Source organism: Dermacentor albipictus, chromosome 5, assembly GCF_038994185.2.
Source record: "Dermacentor albipictus isolate Rhodes 1998 colony chromosome 5, USDA_Dalb.pri_finalv2, whole genome shotgun sequence".
NCBI lineage: Eukaryota > Metazoa > Arthropoda > Arachnida > Ixodida > Ixodidae > Dermacentor > Dermacentor albipictus.
The window spans coordinates 20,854,193-20,872,430 of record NC_091825.1 but is presented as its reverse complement, the minus strand read 5'-3'; the positions used below and the strand labels follow the sequence as shown (position 1 = coordinate 20,872,430).

General features: G+C 45.2%; 1 protein-coding gene across 5 annotated transcripts in view; it reads left to right on the top strand.

Moving 5' to 3' along the window:
- Positions 1-18,238, top strand: part of LOC135914784 (BTB/POZ domain-containing protein 6-like) — a 108,364-nt gene that overhangs the window by 9,434 nt on the left and 80,692 nt on the right. For 3 of the 5 annotated variants that reach the window (XM_070538314.1, XM_070538312.1, XM_070538311.1), the window contains one exon: positions 9,308-9,495. In XM_070538314.1, coding sequence (XP_070394415.1) covers positions 9,396-9,495 — 100 coding nt within the window. In that variant the 5' untranslated portion in view covers positions 9,308-9,395. Of the gene's footprint in view, positions 1-1,407; positions 1,485-9,307; positions 9,496-18,238 lie in introns of all 5 variants that reach the window. The other 2 variants (XM_070538315.1, XM_070538313.1) reach the window with 1 other exon arrangement.

Genomic DNA, 18,238 nt, shown 5'->3' with positions numbered 1-18,238 from the left:
CTGGTGGGCGGGACGACAAATTTTGTTGACGTCACACAGGGTGTCAATCATCTGGAAAGGAACCGGTTCCCTGCTACGAGAGGAACCATGGAGAAGTGGTTCGCTCGAGGGTCGCGCGCGGTGGCGAGCATGATGTCGAGGGCTGCTAGGGCAACAGTGGCTGCCGGCTAGTCTCGCGCCAGCTGACAAGCTAGCACCTAGACGAGACAGAGACGGCAATGGCGGCTCCTTTGGTTGTGCTGCTGGCGAGCGCCGAAAGACAACGATGCGACGCGTTCGGCATGGCCGAGGAAGAGTTTCGAAGGCACTTTAGGCTCTCCAAAGACTTAGTGCGACGTCTTTGCGATGAGCTGGAAGAACATCTCAGACCTCAAAGATTTCGTGGTGTCCACACTACGATGAAAGTGCTGTGCGCGCTGCAGTTTTTTGCCACCGGGAGCTTTCAACAGTGCGTCGGGAATGAAGAAGCGATTGCACTGTCGCAGCCTTCGGTCAGCCGGATCATTACAGCCGTCGCCAAGGCCATTACAGTTGTGGGCAAAGAAAAAGAATGGGTTAGATTCCCATCCACGGCGCAACAGAAAGCTGCCGTCAGCTGCTGGCCCAACACACACGACGCCTTCGCTAGGTAGGGGTGCTCCTCGACAAATGAAACAAGTGTTTCGCGCTGCCTCGCTGAAACATGAGGACCCAGCCGCCTGTCCTTGTGCGATGACATCGTTTCGGTTTCAGCGCACGAACAAGTCCAAAACATAAAGAAAGTGAGGCAAGTTGTTTGCATAACGTATGGTACACCACCTAGCGACTAAATAAGAAAACAACACAAATAAAATTACAACTCCCAGTAGCCGTCTGCAGCGCAAGCTCACATTTATTACTGAAAATTATATTTGCAAGTGTTCTATACAAGCCAATGTTTTTTTATCAAACCAGCAACGTCCTTCAATTGCTATACCGTCCCCCAAGTACAAACAAAAATGATGATGTGATCTTCGGGCAGACCGCCGCTGGTTGATTGATTCCCCTCACGCCGCCCCGTTCCACTCTTTCTCCGAGTGACGTAATCCAGATGTAACAGCCAGACCGAACCGGTTCTAAAGCGAACCGCTACAGAATACGGCTCCCGATGACAAAGGCATTTCTCATTATAATTACCTCGCTATTACTCAGCCACTCGTAATAAAAAGATGATTGTATTGCATTATAAGGCAAAAGCAAATGCTCCTTGAGAAGTTCTATTTAATTCTTAGAAAAAAAGAAATTATTACCGTTACCCTTGACAATGACGCAGGCAGTCAAAAGGTATTGTTTTCTTTACCATGCGCCACCCGCGCTTTTGCATTTCAGTAGTTTTGTTATCACGTAGTGCTGCACTAGGTTTGCCGACTCCTGAAACTCAAACTGCAGGTAGCACAGAATGCCACATCCATGTGACGTCGCAGGATTGCCGAACGGCCCGCACCCCTTAACCAAGAGCAGGAATGGTGAATCCAACTCTCTGTATTAGCTTGGTTTTCTCGCGACTGTGCATTTGCGTTTTGTGCAGAAAACCGTAGTGCCGTCTGTGAAATGCAGTTTTACTCACTACTCACTGACGGCAGTAAAGGGCAGTGGCGGCGTTTGCAACGCCACTGGCCATTCCCTGGTTGGCTGCCGGGGGAGTTGAATTGTGGTAAAGATATGTGGACCCTTCAGATGCAATTTTCTCTTAAACTAAGTATTTTCTTGGCATGAAACCAGCTCTGCGAGGCTTCTGAAATGGTATTTTAATAGTCCACTCCCACTTAGTATCTGCCTTTAGTAGCCCTTTAAAGATGGATTGCATTTTCAGAAATGAGTTTCGTTCAAGTTGTGTTTCAAGCATTGCTATTTTATCACAGATACAAAATGCGTAAGTAGGCATTCAACTCGCATGGCCTAGCACGACATGCTTTGTGGCAACTTCACTGCAGTCGGGTTACTTGTGCGAGTCAAATTTCTATGCCTTCATAAGACAAAATAGTTTTTAAAGATCTTGGCATGCATGACAGCGGCCGTATGGTCACATTATTTGCAGCAACTGGAAATTGATATAAATTGATGCCAGCACACGGGACAATTTTCTTTTTGAATGCTGGTCCCCAAAGTAAATGAAATAAAGGAAAGCACAAACTTCACATGGGACAGGCGCCAACTCGCAAGTGAATTTTATTAAGAACAGCCTACCTACATAGTATGTAGAACCAAGGCAGGTGCACAGACCACACTGCACGTAAATGCCACAGTCTCACCATCTCAGCCAGCGTGCAGTGATTGTAACACTTTCTAAAAATATCTTTGCTGCGCAGCAAGACAGAAGTGTCACTTATACAGGTCTTTAATTCTTTATCTAGTACGCTTTCATTATCATTTTTGCTAGCACATTCCTGCTCTTGCTCAGAATTCAAATGCTTGATAGTAAAGCTCAGAGGCACAGGACTGACAATGCTCCAATAAACGCAATAAAGCATTATGGTTAACATATTGCTCATGTTCCTGTGATCCGATCGGTTATTGATACACTGACCTGTTTGTCCGGTGTGGAACATGTGCACGGAATTTCGCACACGACGCCAACAGCGCATGTGACATACGCCCTGGCATGTTTCTTTGCACAAGTGGGTTTCTTTGGTGGCCCAGGAATATGTAGGCATAGCCCAGCCAGTTTACGTGGCACAGAAAGAACAGCAGGTACCTTTATGCCAAATTTTTCAGATTGTTGTGCACCTAGAGCACCACTTCAGGCTTTTTTGTTTTGAGAGGAAGTTCAGGTTTCTTTCCCTTCAGGTTCCCCAAATGTGCTGTACAAATCCCTAAACCATGCTCCTTCACCACGACATTGATGCGGAACCACTAGGCAAAGTAAACAGAATGAGCAATCTGCCACGCTCTTGTGAACGAAGCCCCGAGACAGGGATCCCCCTCGCGGCTTAAGGGCTCTGTAGTGGCAGATGCATCACCAGAAGACAAGAATTGACATTATGCGCAGCCTATGTACAGACCTTTTTCATGGCGATCTTGTGGGCGGTGCCATGTTTGATCACGTGGTGATGTGTTAACTGCTTGCCTCAGCTGCCTCCATTGCCTCTGTGTTTATAATGGACGCATGTTATGCCGGTCCAGCCCAGCAAACCTTTGTTTCGGCAGATATCATAGAAGACACTTGCAGTTGTGCCTAGTTGCAATAGATTTGTTCTAGCTGCACACAGGGCTTGGAAGGTAAATGTTCTGAAGTTTGTAATAAGTTGCAGCACACGTATTATTGCTAGTCACTCGCTTACTCTGTTGACCGTCACGAAACATACAGCTTCAAACATTCGTGTGATGTTAATGTAGTCACCGTCGCCCATACATTGGCACATTGATTCAAGTCTGTGCCCATTCTCTTATTATTGATACGTTGGCAATAGCGTGGGCATAAGCTTGCACACGAGTTGAGGTGGATGTGTGTAGATAATGATGTGATAAACTTACTATGCCAGGAAGCGGCGTTACTCCCTTTGTCAATTTGTAACTTGCTCTTGCTGACCTGGGGTTGAAGTGCTTTCCTTGGAGCTTAGCGATACCAGAGTCCTTCCATGTTTTTCTGGTCACGAAACTCCGCCGTCACGCTATGGGAGAGGTTCATATGCTGCCCAAAGGTGCCGCGACGCGGCGCCACTGTGCCACAGAGGGCATCGTTCGCGTACCGAAACGCGTGCGCAGTGCGAGGCGAGCTGACTGATCGGGTGCGTTCTGTGCATGTGCTGTGCTATTTTTCGAGTGTTGGGCTGCATGGTTGAAGTGGTGGGGTGGGACAACGATGCCGAACACGTGTTGCGTGCCTGGGTGCCGTTCCGGCTACAAGGGCACGACCGAAAAGGTGTCGTTGTTCTGTTTACCTAATAACAAGGAGCAGCGCGAGAAATGGAAGCGGGCCATACCGCGGCAGGAAAGTGGCGGTTTTAATGTCGAATCGAAGTATACATGTGTGTGGCTATGTCGCAAAAAAAGTTTTCTTCATTGAGCTGCTCGAGGTGTGTAAGAACAATGAGAAGTTTTGAACGAGCGGCAACTGGCCTGATTCTTGCCAAATCCAAAGGTGGTCTACAAGTGCCTTCCAGCCAGCAAGTCGCTCTCCTCCAAATTGTGGAAGATCATCTGGAAGTGTGCACAGTTGACAAAATTGGCTGTTCTGATGTGTACGTTAATATTGTGGAGAATGTTTTGACGGACAGTCGTACTGCTACAGCCGCTGTCGGCTGCAAATCACACTTTGTAAGCACCCCTGCAGAAGTAGTTCAGTTTTTTCTTAAGACCCGCTTGAATTTTTTCACGAGAGAAAAAAACAAGCAAATGCAAGCAAAGGGGCGAGCTTCATGTCCAGCAGGGGGTGGTAGGAAACCAACCAGTTGAAGGGGTACCAGTTAAAGGGACGCAGTAGGTATCACGATTATCGTGTAAAGGTGACCACTTACAAAAAATTGCAATGCTGATGATGAAGGAGAATAAGGGTGTTGTGAGATCTGATCAGGGCATTGATGACAAAACACATTTGCTTTATGCTTTGTTGCAACCTCAATTTGTGTTATACCAGGATAGAGTAGTTCACAGCAATAGCGCCCTTACCCCGACCATCTATAAAGGTATAGCATTAGAATTCCTTTAAATGCAAGTGTTAAAACAGAATAATATGCATTGCTTTATTTTCCATTGTCCTTTAGTCTTGACTATTAATGGGCTACAATTCCTCAATTGCACGTACTTTTAAGTCTATAAGCTGCTATGAGTAAGAAGGTTATTAGCACACTGTTAGCTACATTTGTATTGTGATTTGCTGAGCAAGTTTTGTGTGCATGTTTAAGTAACAGCTGAAGAAGTAGAAAGGTGGTATCTCTAACAAGCCATTTAAAAAAAAATTGCTGTATTTGTGATGTGGCTACTTGTGTTCGTTTGTGAGTTATTTAGCCATGTGTTATGAAATGCTTATGCTTTACACTTTCTTGCTTATAGAAACAATCGACTATGCATTCTGTACTTATTGCCATTCGTTTGCTGGTGTTTGTTTCCTGCCTCCCAATGCATACCTCTCACGTTTGATCTTATTTCTTTATGCGTATTATATCAGTGTCGTGCTTTTAACAAACTTCTTGCATTGTGAATGGTGGACCATTTATGACCGGACGCCTCTGTGCTATCTGTATTTCGCTCCGCTTATTTTACATGATAAATAAATGATCGTGCTTGTATTTTGTTCTTGCACCAACACGTTTTATTTCTTTTCTTAATCGAATTATAAAGTCTTTTTTCTTCATTTTTCGACCATGATAAGAATATCAGGACCGGTGATTGCAACATTTTAACATATTGTAAATAGTTGCGAATTAAGAACCAAAATACCTAGCCTCGTCGTTTCTGCGTCGAAACCACGAGCAGCGTGAATAAGTGCTGGGCTTACTGACGCTTCTAAATGACTGCTTGCTAAGGCAATTGCCTAATTACAGCTAGTTTCAACTGTGCAGGTCCTAACACTTCAGGTTCGCCTTAATCCGTTGTTAAAAGCCGGACCGAAGACATTCAGTAGCGAAGTTCGTCTTGCATTAATTCTACCTAAATCTTATTCAGAAATGGCATCGCTTTGCAAGAAATCTTAAGCTCATATGGAGCAGCTCATTCTTTGTCATTAAGTATTCTACGGTAGCAGCCCTTTGCAAGAGCAATTTCATTCTTTTGATCTCGTTAAACTGAACAGCTGTGCTCGGCGAACAATCTGGCGCTATGCACAACGGAGAATTGACGCTTACTCATCTGGTGATAAGTGGGACCACTGGCGTTTTGTTGCGAATGCGCGGTGTTTAATTTAAGGCAAATATTGAAAAGCGGAGCCCACCGAAGCGTTGAGGCGAACGGCGATGACGAAGAAATCCGGACCGAGACCGCCCGGCCGTGTACAGCGGACGCACTTCGACGGGGGCGAAATGCAAAACACCCGTTTATTTAAATTTAGGTGCATTTTAAAGGATCCCAGGTGGTCAAAACTAATCCCGAGTCCCCCACTACGGCGTGCCTCATAATCGTATCGCGGTTCTGGCTCTTAAAATTCCAGATTTTTTTTTTTTGTTTCGGTCTGAGACCGCCGCAAGCTCCATGTTATGAGCGGCTTTTTTTTTTTCGTCCCGTGCGCTCATATCATCGCAGAAGACACGCTCAGGCAGTAATTTAATTATATTCAATGTTAAAAATAGTTACGTGAGAGTAAAGCGATCGTTGAGGAAGTTGAGAAAGCTAGAATACCGAGGCTGCCCCACACACAACCACAGCGGTAGCGGCGTTCGCATGCCCTCTCATGCACGGTTGCGCCTCTAGCGGCGGGCGCTGGCGCTATATGAAACTGAGGCGGCAGTTTCGTGACCAGAAAAAACATGGAAGGACTCTGGCGATACAATGCTGGCTGATGAGGGATTTTCTTTTGTGCTCGAGACTGAAGCCATGCATTGCGAAGAGCCAGCAACACTGGCGCCCTTATGTAGCAGTGGTTCATGAACTTGGACACACAGATTCCGTCTATTCCTTAATATGCCAGTCACGATCTTTTAAGCCGTCTGCAGCACACGTCTTCGCTCCACATTTTGCAGCATGAATAGAGCGCAGTGCGTTGGCGAAAGCCCAGTTGCATTTCCAACTGCTGATCAGGTTAGTGAGGGCTAGGATTCACCTCAATTTGAACAGAGAAAGAGTAAAATTGGTCAAGAAAAAAAACATGTCAACATAGAGGTAGTAAGGGTAAACGCAGACAAATTCAGGGTGGTACTTGCAAACAAATATGCAGCCTCAGAGCAGAGAGATGGGGCTGGCTGCAGAGGCAGCAATTGAAGTGGGAGGCAAGGCACCAAGCCAACTAGTACCTGCTATGGTTGCTTAGTGACTATGGTGTTGGGCTGCTAAGCACGAGGTTGCGGAATCAAATCCCGGCCACGGTGGCCGCATTTCGATGGGGGCGAAATGCGAAAACACTTGTGTACTTAGATTTAGGTGCACGTTAAAGAACCCCAGGTGGTCGAAATTTCCGGAGTCCCCCACTACGGCATGCCTCATAATCAGAAAGTGGTTTTGGCACGTAAAACCCCATAATTCAATTCATTCAAGCCAACCGCTAGGCAAGCTCTCCCAAGTAACAAAGGACCTAATAACGAAATGACAAAGAATTAAAGTGTGCAACTCAAGAGATAGGATAGAATTCGCGGAACTGTCGAAACTGATCAACAAGGCAAAGATAAGTGATATTTGAAATTATAATGTGAGAAAGACTGAAAAAGCTGTAAAAAATGGATGCAGCCTGAAATCAGTGAGAAGGAAACTTGGCATATGACAAACCAAGATGTATGCACTGAAATGTAAGCAGAGTAATATCAGCAATCTCGAAGGTGTAATAAAAGCAGCGGAAGAATTCTATACTGACCTGTACAGTACCCAGAGGACTCGGGAGTACCCTATTCCAAACAATAATGAACAGGATACAGAAACTCCTCCTATAACTAGAGATTAGGTTGGAAGCGCCTTGAAAGACATGAAACGGGGAAAAGCGGCCAGAGAAGATGGAATAACAGTCGATTTAATCAAAGATGGAGGAGACACAATGCTAGAAAAACTGGCGGCTCTCTATACGAAGTGTCTATCGACTGCAAGGGTCCCTGACAACTGGAAGAATGCAAACTTTATACGAATCCACAAAAAGGCAGACTTTAAAGAACTGAAAAATTATAGGCCCATTAGCTTACTCCCAGTATTATATAAAATACGTACCAAAATTATCTCCAAGAGAGTAAGGGCAACATTGGACTTTAGTCAACCAAGGGAGCAGGCTGGCATCAGGAAAGGTTACTCTACAATGGATCACATCCATGTCATTAACCAGGGTATCGAGAAATCCACAGAATACAATAAGCCTCTCTATGCGGCTTTTATAGATTACGAAAAAGCATTTGATGCAGTAGAGATACGAGCACTCGTAAAGGCATTGCGTAATCAAGGAGTGCAGACAGCTTACGTAAATGCCCTGGAAAATATTTACAGAGGTTCTACAGCCACCTTAATTCTACACAAAAAAATTAAGGCAATACCTATAAAGAAAGGGGTCAGAAAAAGAGACACAATCTCTCTAGTGCTATTCACTGCATGCTTAGAAGAAGTATTCAAGCTATTAACCTGGGAAGGTTTAGGAGTAAGGATCGATGGTGAATACCTCAGCAAGCTTTGGTTTGTCGATGACATTGTTTTATTCAGCAACACTGCAGACGAGTTACAACAAGTGATTGGGGAACTTAACAGAGAGAGTGTAAGAGTGGGGTTGAAGATTAATATGCAGAAGACAAAGATATGATAAATAACCGGGCAAGGAAACAAGAGTTCAGGATCGCAAGTCAGCCTCTAGAGTCTGTGAAGGAGTATGTTTACCTAGGTCAACTAATCACAGAGAACCCTGACCATGAGAAAGAAATTCACATAAGAATAAAAATGGGTTGGATCGCATACAGCAGACACCGTGAGCTCCTGAGTGGAAGCTTACCGTTATCATTGAAAAGGAAGTTATACAATCAGTGCATTTTACCGCTGCTGACATATGGGCAGAGACTTGGAGACTGACAAAGAAGCTTGAGAACAGGTTAAGGACCGCGCAAAGAGTGATGGAATGAAGAATGCTAGGCTTAACTTTAAGAGACAGGAAGAGAGTGGTTTGGATCGGAGAGCAAACGGGTATAGACAATATTCTAATATACATTAAGAGAAAAAAATGGTACTAGGCAGCTCATGTTGTGCGCAGATTAGATAACCGTTGGACCATTAGGGTGACAGAACAGGTACCCAAAGAAGGGAAGCACAGTAGGGAACGGCGGAAGACTAGGTGGTGCGACAAAATTAGGAAATTTGCGGGTGCTAGTTTGAATCTGTTGGCACAGGACAGGGGTAATTGCAGATCGCAGGAAGAGGCCTTCATCCTGCTGTGGACATAATAATAGGCTGATGATGATGATCATACAGAAGCAGGGCAGAAGCGGAAATAGTTTTGTATTTGTGCGCTTTCACTGAGGCAATATGCAGTGCCCCGCCAAAAGCGCCATCTTCTTTCTCTAGAACGAACTGCTCTGCAAAAAGGGTCTGTAAGATGAGGGGTGACTTAAGCTTGCTTTTTCTTTTTTTTTTCATGACAATATCTTGATTTGTATCCTGGTCTATACTAGCGCTCTGCCGTCCTTGACAGCGTTTCCCTTCCCTTGGCACCCTTTCTGTAACTCTGTCCCGCTCCTTGCAGAGCCACAAAGCAGCCTCTGAGGGCAACTGCAGCCGTGGCATTGCGTGTAAAAGTTGCGTCTCGGCCATCCTTGCGACACGCTTGTAAAATGTCGCAGCCAGCGCCAACGTTTGCTTCGTTCCTCTCGAGGGCTCCTCCTGTACTGAGCACGCAGGGGGCCACCACAGTCTTTCAGTTTGCACCCACAGGTAAGACCTCCAGATTCAAGCATAAATTTATTGCGTGCAGCATTTGTAGTGCTGCATCTTGTTGTCAGGTACCTTCAGAGTCACATGCTATTAACATCAATTTTGTCACTTAATATAGCTTGAGAACAACTCCAATGCTTCCTGTTCAAGTACATGTAAAGCACAGGAATGCTTTTTCTTTATCAATACTGCTATCCCCACTGGGGATTTTAGCAGGGTTTGATGAGATAAACAGCTAGACAGATTTGTATAAAATGTTTTGCATTTGAGAGAACGTTAAATTCTAATGACAATAGAAAGCAGAAATTTCATTTAGGGCCTAGAGGTAAAAAAATTGAGGCAGAAGGTTTACAAATCCGTACCTCTGCAAAAAAGAAGTAAGGAAAGAAATGGATATTGCAGTTCTCTCATCTGCATCTGTTTGAACATCTGAAGATACAAGTGTGGTAGATGTAATTGTTACATAAAATTCTTAACCCTTCCAAGGGTCCTGCAAAAGCCTCGCTCACTTGTGGTATATATTAGAGTAGTGTAGATGTCGGGCATCATTTCACCTGCTCTAAATTTCCTAATAGGTGCACATTACAAAATTGTGACATCCTTTTTTATTGTCAGCTTGCCGAGTGGTCACCTGAATAACTTTGTTTTACATTTTCTACAATTTCATAAAAGCCCAGCTAATAAGTCTGCTTCCTTCAGCCACTAGATTTTAACTTTTCATTTTAAATGAAACAAACCTCATCAAATTCAGTCCTGCGGTTGCCGAGAAAAATGATTTCTTAATTCTCACGTATCTAGATAAAATCCTCTGCACTAATGCTTCTGAACTCCATGAAGTTCAATATGCCATATTTGCTAGACTTAGTTGAATTCCTCAAAATGCTGATTGAAGTGTTAGATGCGAAGTCCATAGTACCATCCTTGATGCGCTGGAGTAACTGTCAACTGTGGATAGGTCAGTGAGAACATTACAAATGATTGCTACTCTAAATAATATTGTTACAGGAGGATAAAAGAAGAGGAAGGAAGAAGAAGATCGCGAGACGCTGGCTTCTGCGTGTTGTAACATGTTAGCCATTTTTAACTACACTGGCTCTGCTTGTGTATATATTGTAAATACACTCTTTCTATACTCCCAACATCCCCGTAACGTATATTACTCTAGTAAATTTTTCCTTAATGTAAGAACGTAAGAATCTACTATGGCCATAAATTATATGCGAGTAATTTTTTTTTATTTTTTATTGGTTGTGTTGGTGTTTGGGATTTTGTGGGAAGGGAGCCCAGTCTAATCGAACGGGTCTGGACTTCTGCTGCTATATTATTGCCCCGGATTTGGAGGTTTAACTTGCTTCCTTCTGAGTGCTTTGGTTGTAAATGGGGCACTAAGGAGAAAAGTTATTCGAGCTGTGTTAGCAAATTACCCTAGTGCGATAGCAAATAAGCTGCTCTCACCGTGATGAAGCCAAAAAAGACACAAAGCAGAAAGATGTGCAGTGACGAGGCCTTGGTGATCCCGCACCAGCTGGCCATGGCGCCAAGGATTTTTGACCCGAGTCTGCTGGAGTTAATTCTTCATCAGCAAAGGTGGTCACACAACGTAATCCGAAGAACAGTAGGCTGCACTTATTCGGTTTCGATAAACTTTCTGACCCACGACGGCCAAAATACGAAAAAAAAAAAACTTGGAAATCTATGGCATCACACTGACATACAGGCACTTGAGTTTCTGCGTGAAATTCAGAACGTAGATTTTTGCACCTTAATCGCCCTTTTCACTGCGACATCAACGAATATATAGTTTTGAAAGAAGGGTTTATTTGTATAAACTGGTTTAGTGTTTTTATTTAAAGTGCTCCCCCATAGGAGGGAACCTTGCAAATTCCAGCAGCGGCAATAAGCACAGAACAACCCGCAGACGTTCGGGAGGTAGGTAAAGTTGGCACTCTTGCTCTCACATTGTCACCAGTAGAATCACAGTAAGCAGCAGAAGACTGGTGTTTCATTACAGTATTGTTGCAGTGCAATGAAAACATGAGGCAAAGGCGTATCTTTCCCCAGACACGCAAAGGCGTGTCTGGGGAAAGGGGGATCCTGGGGGTTGAGCCGATGCTGGGTGTTTGGACCTTCAAGGCCCCTCGGCGGAGGCAACACACCTCTTCGGCCTCCGCTTCACATAGACGGCACCTTCAGACTGACCCACCTGGAGGAAATTGGCAGTCGCCTTTTCCTGTGCTCCTCTCCAATCTTCGTCTTTCTCTCCCACTTTTCCATCTTTCCTGTCTTCTCTTCACTTCTTATTACTTCCGTATTTCCTGGTGGCAAGGGTTAACCGTGTGTAATACATCCTGTCTTAGGTATATATATATTAGGTTATAGCGGCGATGCATGGCTGGCGTCTGCAGGTATTCTTACAACCTTGTGGCGTCCCCTTGTTGGGCTCGGTGGTGGGTGGCCACCATCGCCGCCGAATTTTCCTGCTCTATATGGCAAATAAGTTTCCTCCGCTACATGATCGCTCCCTGAAGAGGGGGCGCACCGATGAAACATTCACTTTCTTCATGCAGCCAAAACAGTCTTTTCCAATATACCACGTTGTACATAGTCAGAATGATAAGAAAACAACCAGAATGATCTCACCATTTGTTGTAGTGAAATCTCTCACTGAAGCGATTGGCCCAGGCTATAAAGTAATGAAGATGGGAAGTGGCGATCTTCTTCTCGAACTCCGCGACAAAGTGCAGTATGACAAACTGTCGAAAGTTGTAGCATTTGGGGAAACTCCCGTCTCAGTGGGCCCGCACAGATCAATGAACACAGTGCGCGGGGTCGTCTCAGAAGATGACCTCCTCGAACTGAGTGAAAGCGAACTGCTTCAAGGATGGCAAGACCAGAACGTAGTCAAAGTTCAAAGAATAACATTGAGGCGAGATGACAAGCAAATACCTACCAAACACATAATCATTACTTTTGGAACCTGCAACCTACATGAAACAATAGGAACCGGTTACTGTAAGCTTCACGTCAGACCGTATATCACCCGCCATGGTAGCTCAGTGACTATGGTGTTGGGCTGCTGAGCACGAGGTCGTGGGATCGAATCCCGGCCACGGCGGCTGCATTTCGATGGGCGTGAAATGCGAAAACACCCGTGTACTTAGATTTAGGTGCACGTTAAAGAACCCCAGGTGGTCGAAATTTCCGGAGTCCTCCACTACGGCGGGCCTCATAATCAGAAACTGGTTTTGGCACGTAAAACCCCATAATTTAATTTTTTTTTTTAGACCATATATCCCAAATCCGCATCGATGCTTCAAGTGTCAACGCTTTGGGCATGGGTCGCAGAACTGCAGAGGACGTGCTACTTGTGCCAAGTGTAGTTCTTCTGAACACGCTTCTGACATCTGTACATCAACAAACCACTGTGCCAACTGTGAAGGAGACCACCCCGCCTACTCGCGATCTTGCCCTACTTGGAAAAAAGAGAAACAAATCACAGAACTGAAAGTAAAACTCAACCTATCATTTCCAGAGGCACGTAAGCATTTCTCACTCCAAAATCAGTCCAGTCCTTCCTACACCGATGTGGCGCGCCGGGGGGCAGCGCTACATCTTCAGGCGGCCGCGCAAGTCACACGGAGTGTGACGGCGGTTACGCCATCAGCCCCCCTGGTGGGAGCAGCCACGGCTCTTCCGCCCCCTACCACGAAGGGCCAGCAGACCTCCGAGCCTGCCGGTCCCAAGGCCACTGCTCGTGCAGACAGGCCCGAAAAACCCCCGTGCGTGCCCGCTGAGCGGGCGTCATTCAGCGCCTCTGACGAGGTGATGGATGTAACAAAAATTTCTCCGGCGTCTCAGACGCTGAAAGAACAGCGTTGCTCCCTGGAGCGTGCCAACAAAAAAGAAATACCCCGCATCAAGGGGCCTGGAAAGGTCCCTTGAGCCAACCTAAGTGATATCTCTTGACACACACCATAAAACACTTCCAATATGGCCACACAGGTAATGCATTGGAATGTGCGAGGTCTAATACACAATCTTGATGACATTAAGGAACTCCTTCGCAAGTTTAATCCAAGGGTGCTGCGTGTTCAGGAGACACATCTTAAATCTACGCAAACAAACTTTCTTAGGCAATACGCTATTTTCCGGAAGGACAGAGATGATGCTGTTGCATCGTCTGGCCGGGTAGCAATAATAGTAGACAGAGGCGTTGCTTGTCGGCAACTGCAACTCCGAACTCCTCTTGAGGCGGTTGCTATCCAAGCAGTGCTATTCAATAAACTAGTTACTATCACGTTCGTATACATCCCCCCAAGTTATCAACTCTCTAGCACAACATTTCAAAGCTTTATTGATGAGCTGCATCACCCTTACACAGTCGTCGGTGATCTAAACACACATAGCCCACTGTGGGGCGACTCTCGCTGTGATGCGAGAGGACGGCTTGTAGAAAACATCCTATTCTCTTTAAGTTCCTGCTTGCTGAACAAGAAAAAGCCAACATTTTACAGCTCTACACACAAAACATTTTCTTCGATAGATCTAAGCATAGCGTCTAGTACAATTGTGCCATATCTGGAGTGGGATGTCATTAATAACTCTTATGGAGTTATTTGGAAGTTATTATGGAAGTTATTATTTGGAGTTATTATGGAATAATTCTAAACCTTAAAAAACAAAGTGAGTGTCATGCACATCTTCCTCGATGGAAAGTTGACTCAGCCGAATGGACAAAGTTTCGCGAACTAACACAGCTGCCCTGGAATGATATCTCTGAACTTAGCTTAGACGACGCAGTAGCATACATAACAGCGTTCATTATTGAGGCTGCATCAGCATGCTTCCCTCAAACAAATGGGTTGTCCTCGAAACGACGTATTCCATGGTGGAATGAGGGGTGTAGGGAAGCCAGGAGAAAGCAGAACAAGGCTTGGAACCTCCTCCGTAACTCCCCAACCACAGAGAATCTGATTAATTTCAAGACAATCAAGTTGCAAGGTAGAAGAACGCGCTGCTGTGCTAAACGTGAAAGTTGGAAAAACTACATAAGCAGCATCAATTCATATACAGATGAACGAAAAGCCTGGAAAAGGGTGAACAAAATAAAAGGATGCGAAACTCGTCCCTTACCTTTATTAAATACACAAGGAGACACTCTTGAGGATCAGGCAGATTGTGTAGGATCACATTTTGAGCACATTTCCAGTACATCTCATTACACAGAAACATTTCTAAAATACCAGCGACTTGCAGAACAGATGAATTTGGGTCGGAACAGCTCATCCAATGAAGTATACAATCGTCCATTTGGAATGGCTGAGTTCCAGGCCTCACTGAACTTTTGCAACAAGTCCGCCCGAGGAAGTGACAGAATAATGTATGAGGTGATCAGACACCTACACCCTGAAACCAAAGAAACACTACTACAGGCTATATTCCGTTCTGAAGATGCTGTAGGCTATAGCACTCTGAAAATGCTAGATCCTATTCACCACTTAGGTATCCGCCTTGCTACAGGCACCTTTAGGACTAGCCCTGTGCAAAGCCTCTACATCGAATCAAACGAATGGTCATTGCTCTACCAAAGGACATATTTAACTTTATCCTACGCCCTAAAAGTTAACTCAGATGTTAAACATCCTTGTCATTCTACTACAGTCGCCGACCGTTTATTCGGACCTCACAGGGATGCAAAAATGTCCGAATAAACAGGTGTCCAAAAAAGCAGATTAAGGGGAGAAAAAATGAAATCCTTTATTTTCACGCACTTATTCGGGCTCGGCAGTAGGCTTGAAGAAATCGTTAATGCGCCGTTGCACGCTGTTCCGTTTACGCGCAATCAGATAAGCCTGAATCTCGGAGAGGGTCGTACAGTCATTATAGGCGGCTGAAAGCACAGTCACTGCTTGCACACGCTCCACATGCGACGGCAGGGTAGCACATGGTGCGTCATCTTCCGACTCGGAGTCATCATCCGGCGGTGCAGCAGAAACCTGACGAATGATCTCGCCATCGTCGAGTTCTGCGCATGTCAGTACAGCAGTGTCAGCACCTGTGAAACCGTCAAATGAGACGGTGTCCGGAATCGCAATGCAACCACTGCGCAGGTCTCGGCAGAACATTTTCCACATCGATACGGAGCGCACCGGAAGGCAACAAATCTTAGGCCTCCCGGCACCCGCTTGCCGGCATTCCCCAGTGCAGTCTGCGCGGGCACTGTCAGCGCCATCAGACCCTTGACGCGATGTTTCCGTATGCCGCGTTGGATCACTGGAACCTCGACACAGCACACAAAGCAAACACCACCACGCCGACAGCAGTCGCACAAACGAAAAACGTGGCCTTCTCGCAGCGTAGTGCGCGAAGAAACAAATCAGCTGCTGGATTGTCTTGACATGGCTTACTAAGCTGAAACCGGAACTGCTGTAGAACCACTCTATCGAACCAGGCAGAAACGATGATGATGAGCGGGGATTTGCAGTAGCGCCACTTCGTGGGGCAGCAAGGAGGCTCCGTTCAAAACAAAAATGGCGTTCAGCAAGTCGACCCATGCACCGGTCAGAGTCAGTACATGGTGCTCTCGATGGAGTTGGCTCAAGGAGTGTCCGAAAAATCGGATGAGAGGTTGCAAGGTGTCCGAACTTTCGGCAGTTGTTATACATTATGGTCTATGGGGAGAATGGCGGTGCCACGAAGCAGACTGAATAATCGAGCATGTTCGAATTTTTGGAGTCCGGAAAGTCACTCGGCGACTGTATATGCGACTTGTCCACTGCTAGGCTGTTTCGTGACTGCCCAGCCACTAGGCCTCCTCTGTCCCTCCGGTTGGAAGCACTCTCAGAAAAAACAGGGGTCTCTCTTTTACACAATGTCCTAATGGCTCCTACACGGCTTCCACCGCCTTGGGAGTAGCAGACTATCCATTGTAACATCTCTTTCTTAGAAATATCGAAACGAGCCCCGGGGGCACACATATATTCGCATTTTCTGTAACTCAAGGAGAAGTACTCATGTGATGAATTTTACACATGCTTCGAAGTCTCCAGCTGGTGTTGCTTACGCGGCTCGGGGCCCTCACCTTCAACATCTGGACCACTAAACCCACACACCAGTATCTTTACAGTGGAAGCATACGCCATTCTTAAGGCCATTCAACACATACAGCTCACAGATATCGCTAAGGCTATTGTCTTCACAGACTCATTAAGTGTAGTGAGAGCCCTAGTTAGCTTACGAAAGCATAAGAATTCGGTTTTTAATGAGCTGTATAGCTTATGCTCTGCATATATGTGCAACCAAGCGATTATCCTATGCTGGGTACCTGGCCATAAAAGTATAAAAGGCAACGTAGCTGCTGACGAAAATGCTACGTCAGTGAGTTTTAGCGACACGTATGGAAATATCCCCATTCCTGCCACAGACCTAAAGCCCTTTCTGCGCCGTAAATTGAGGGATCATTGGCAAGCAGAGTGGGACACACAAACATTGAATAAGTTACATATTATAAAACCAAGGTTGTGGAATTAGATAAGTGACAAAACAGCATGGTACAAGGAAGTACTTCTTTGCCGATTAAGAATAGGACACACAGTACTCACTCCTACCTCTTGACTGGCGGGGATCCTCCTACTTGTAGTAGGTAGGTGCAGCGATAGCCTGACAGTCCCCCATGTTCTTATCCAGTGCCCTGCAATAGAAACAGAGAGGAAAAATTATTTCCCTTCTGCATATTGGGAAAATATACCTCTCCATGCTGCATTTTTTCTTAGTGACGAACCATTTTTTAAACTGCAAATAGTCTTAGGTTTTTTAGCCGAAACCGACACCCTGAAAATCATTTAGCCAGGCAATTTTTAGCACATGACTAACAGCCCTGCATTCAAGGGCTCTCTTGAAACTCTGGTGTCAGTGTTGTTTTATTGCATAATGTTTTAACGAAAGCCCATTGCCATAGCCCACATCACTGCCTAGTCACCGTCATTATTTTAGCAACTATATATTCTACGCCACTTACAGCTGCAGGTTTTAGGCCCTTTTACAGCCATGTGACATCTACCATGAGGAATTCATTGTGCTCGCCATCCATAATACATAGTCAACATTACCACTTGTCATGGCGCTCTTTAGCCAAACCTGGCCCTTGCGCCATAAAACACCACACATCATCATCATCATCATTTTCTGAAATCCAAAAGTTTTTATATGCCTTGTACAGAAGACTCACTTCTATTTCCCTGTGGTGAGTCTGCTGAAATTAAAAGCTTAAGTTAATGATTTTCTGTTAATTAACAACTAATTACTACATATCACCCATCGCACCACAGCCGGCATGTATCCGAAGCATCTGTCCTTTTATTTCGAAATGGCTTTTCGTTTTTTTTATAGGACTTACCCCCATATTCAGAAATGCATCTTAATTTGAAGCCCATGCTTGACTTGATTTAAATTACGCCTGTCGTCAACGCACCAAAAGAAATGCAATGAGCGTCTTCGGTGCGTTCGCACCAGGCGTCATTTATATCAAGTAAAGCATGAGCTTCATGTTAAGTTGCATTTCTGAATAAGGAGCTTAGTCTTCATAGAGACACCTAGTATGTTGTTTACTGTTCAAGCTGCAATTGAAGAGCAAAGGCACAGGAAGGCAGAACTATCCACATAGCAAAAGCATGGCTGAATAATAGGCATTAACGCACAGGTGTGCCTTATACAGTCTCACGATAGTTAACTTATAAGGCTAGAT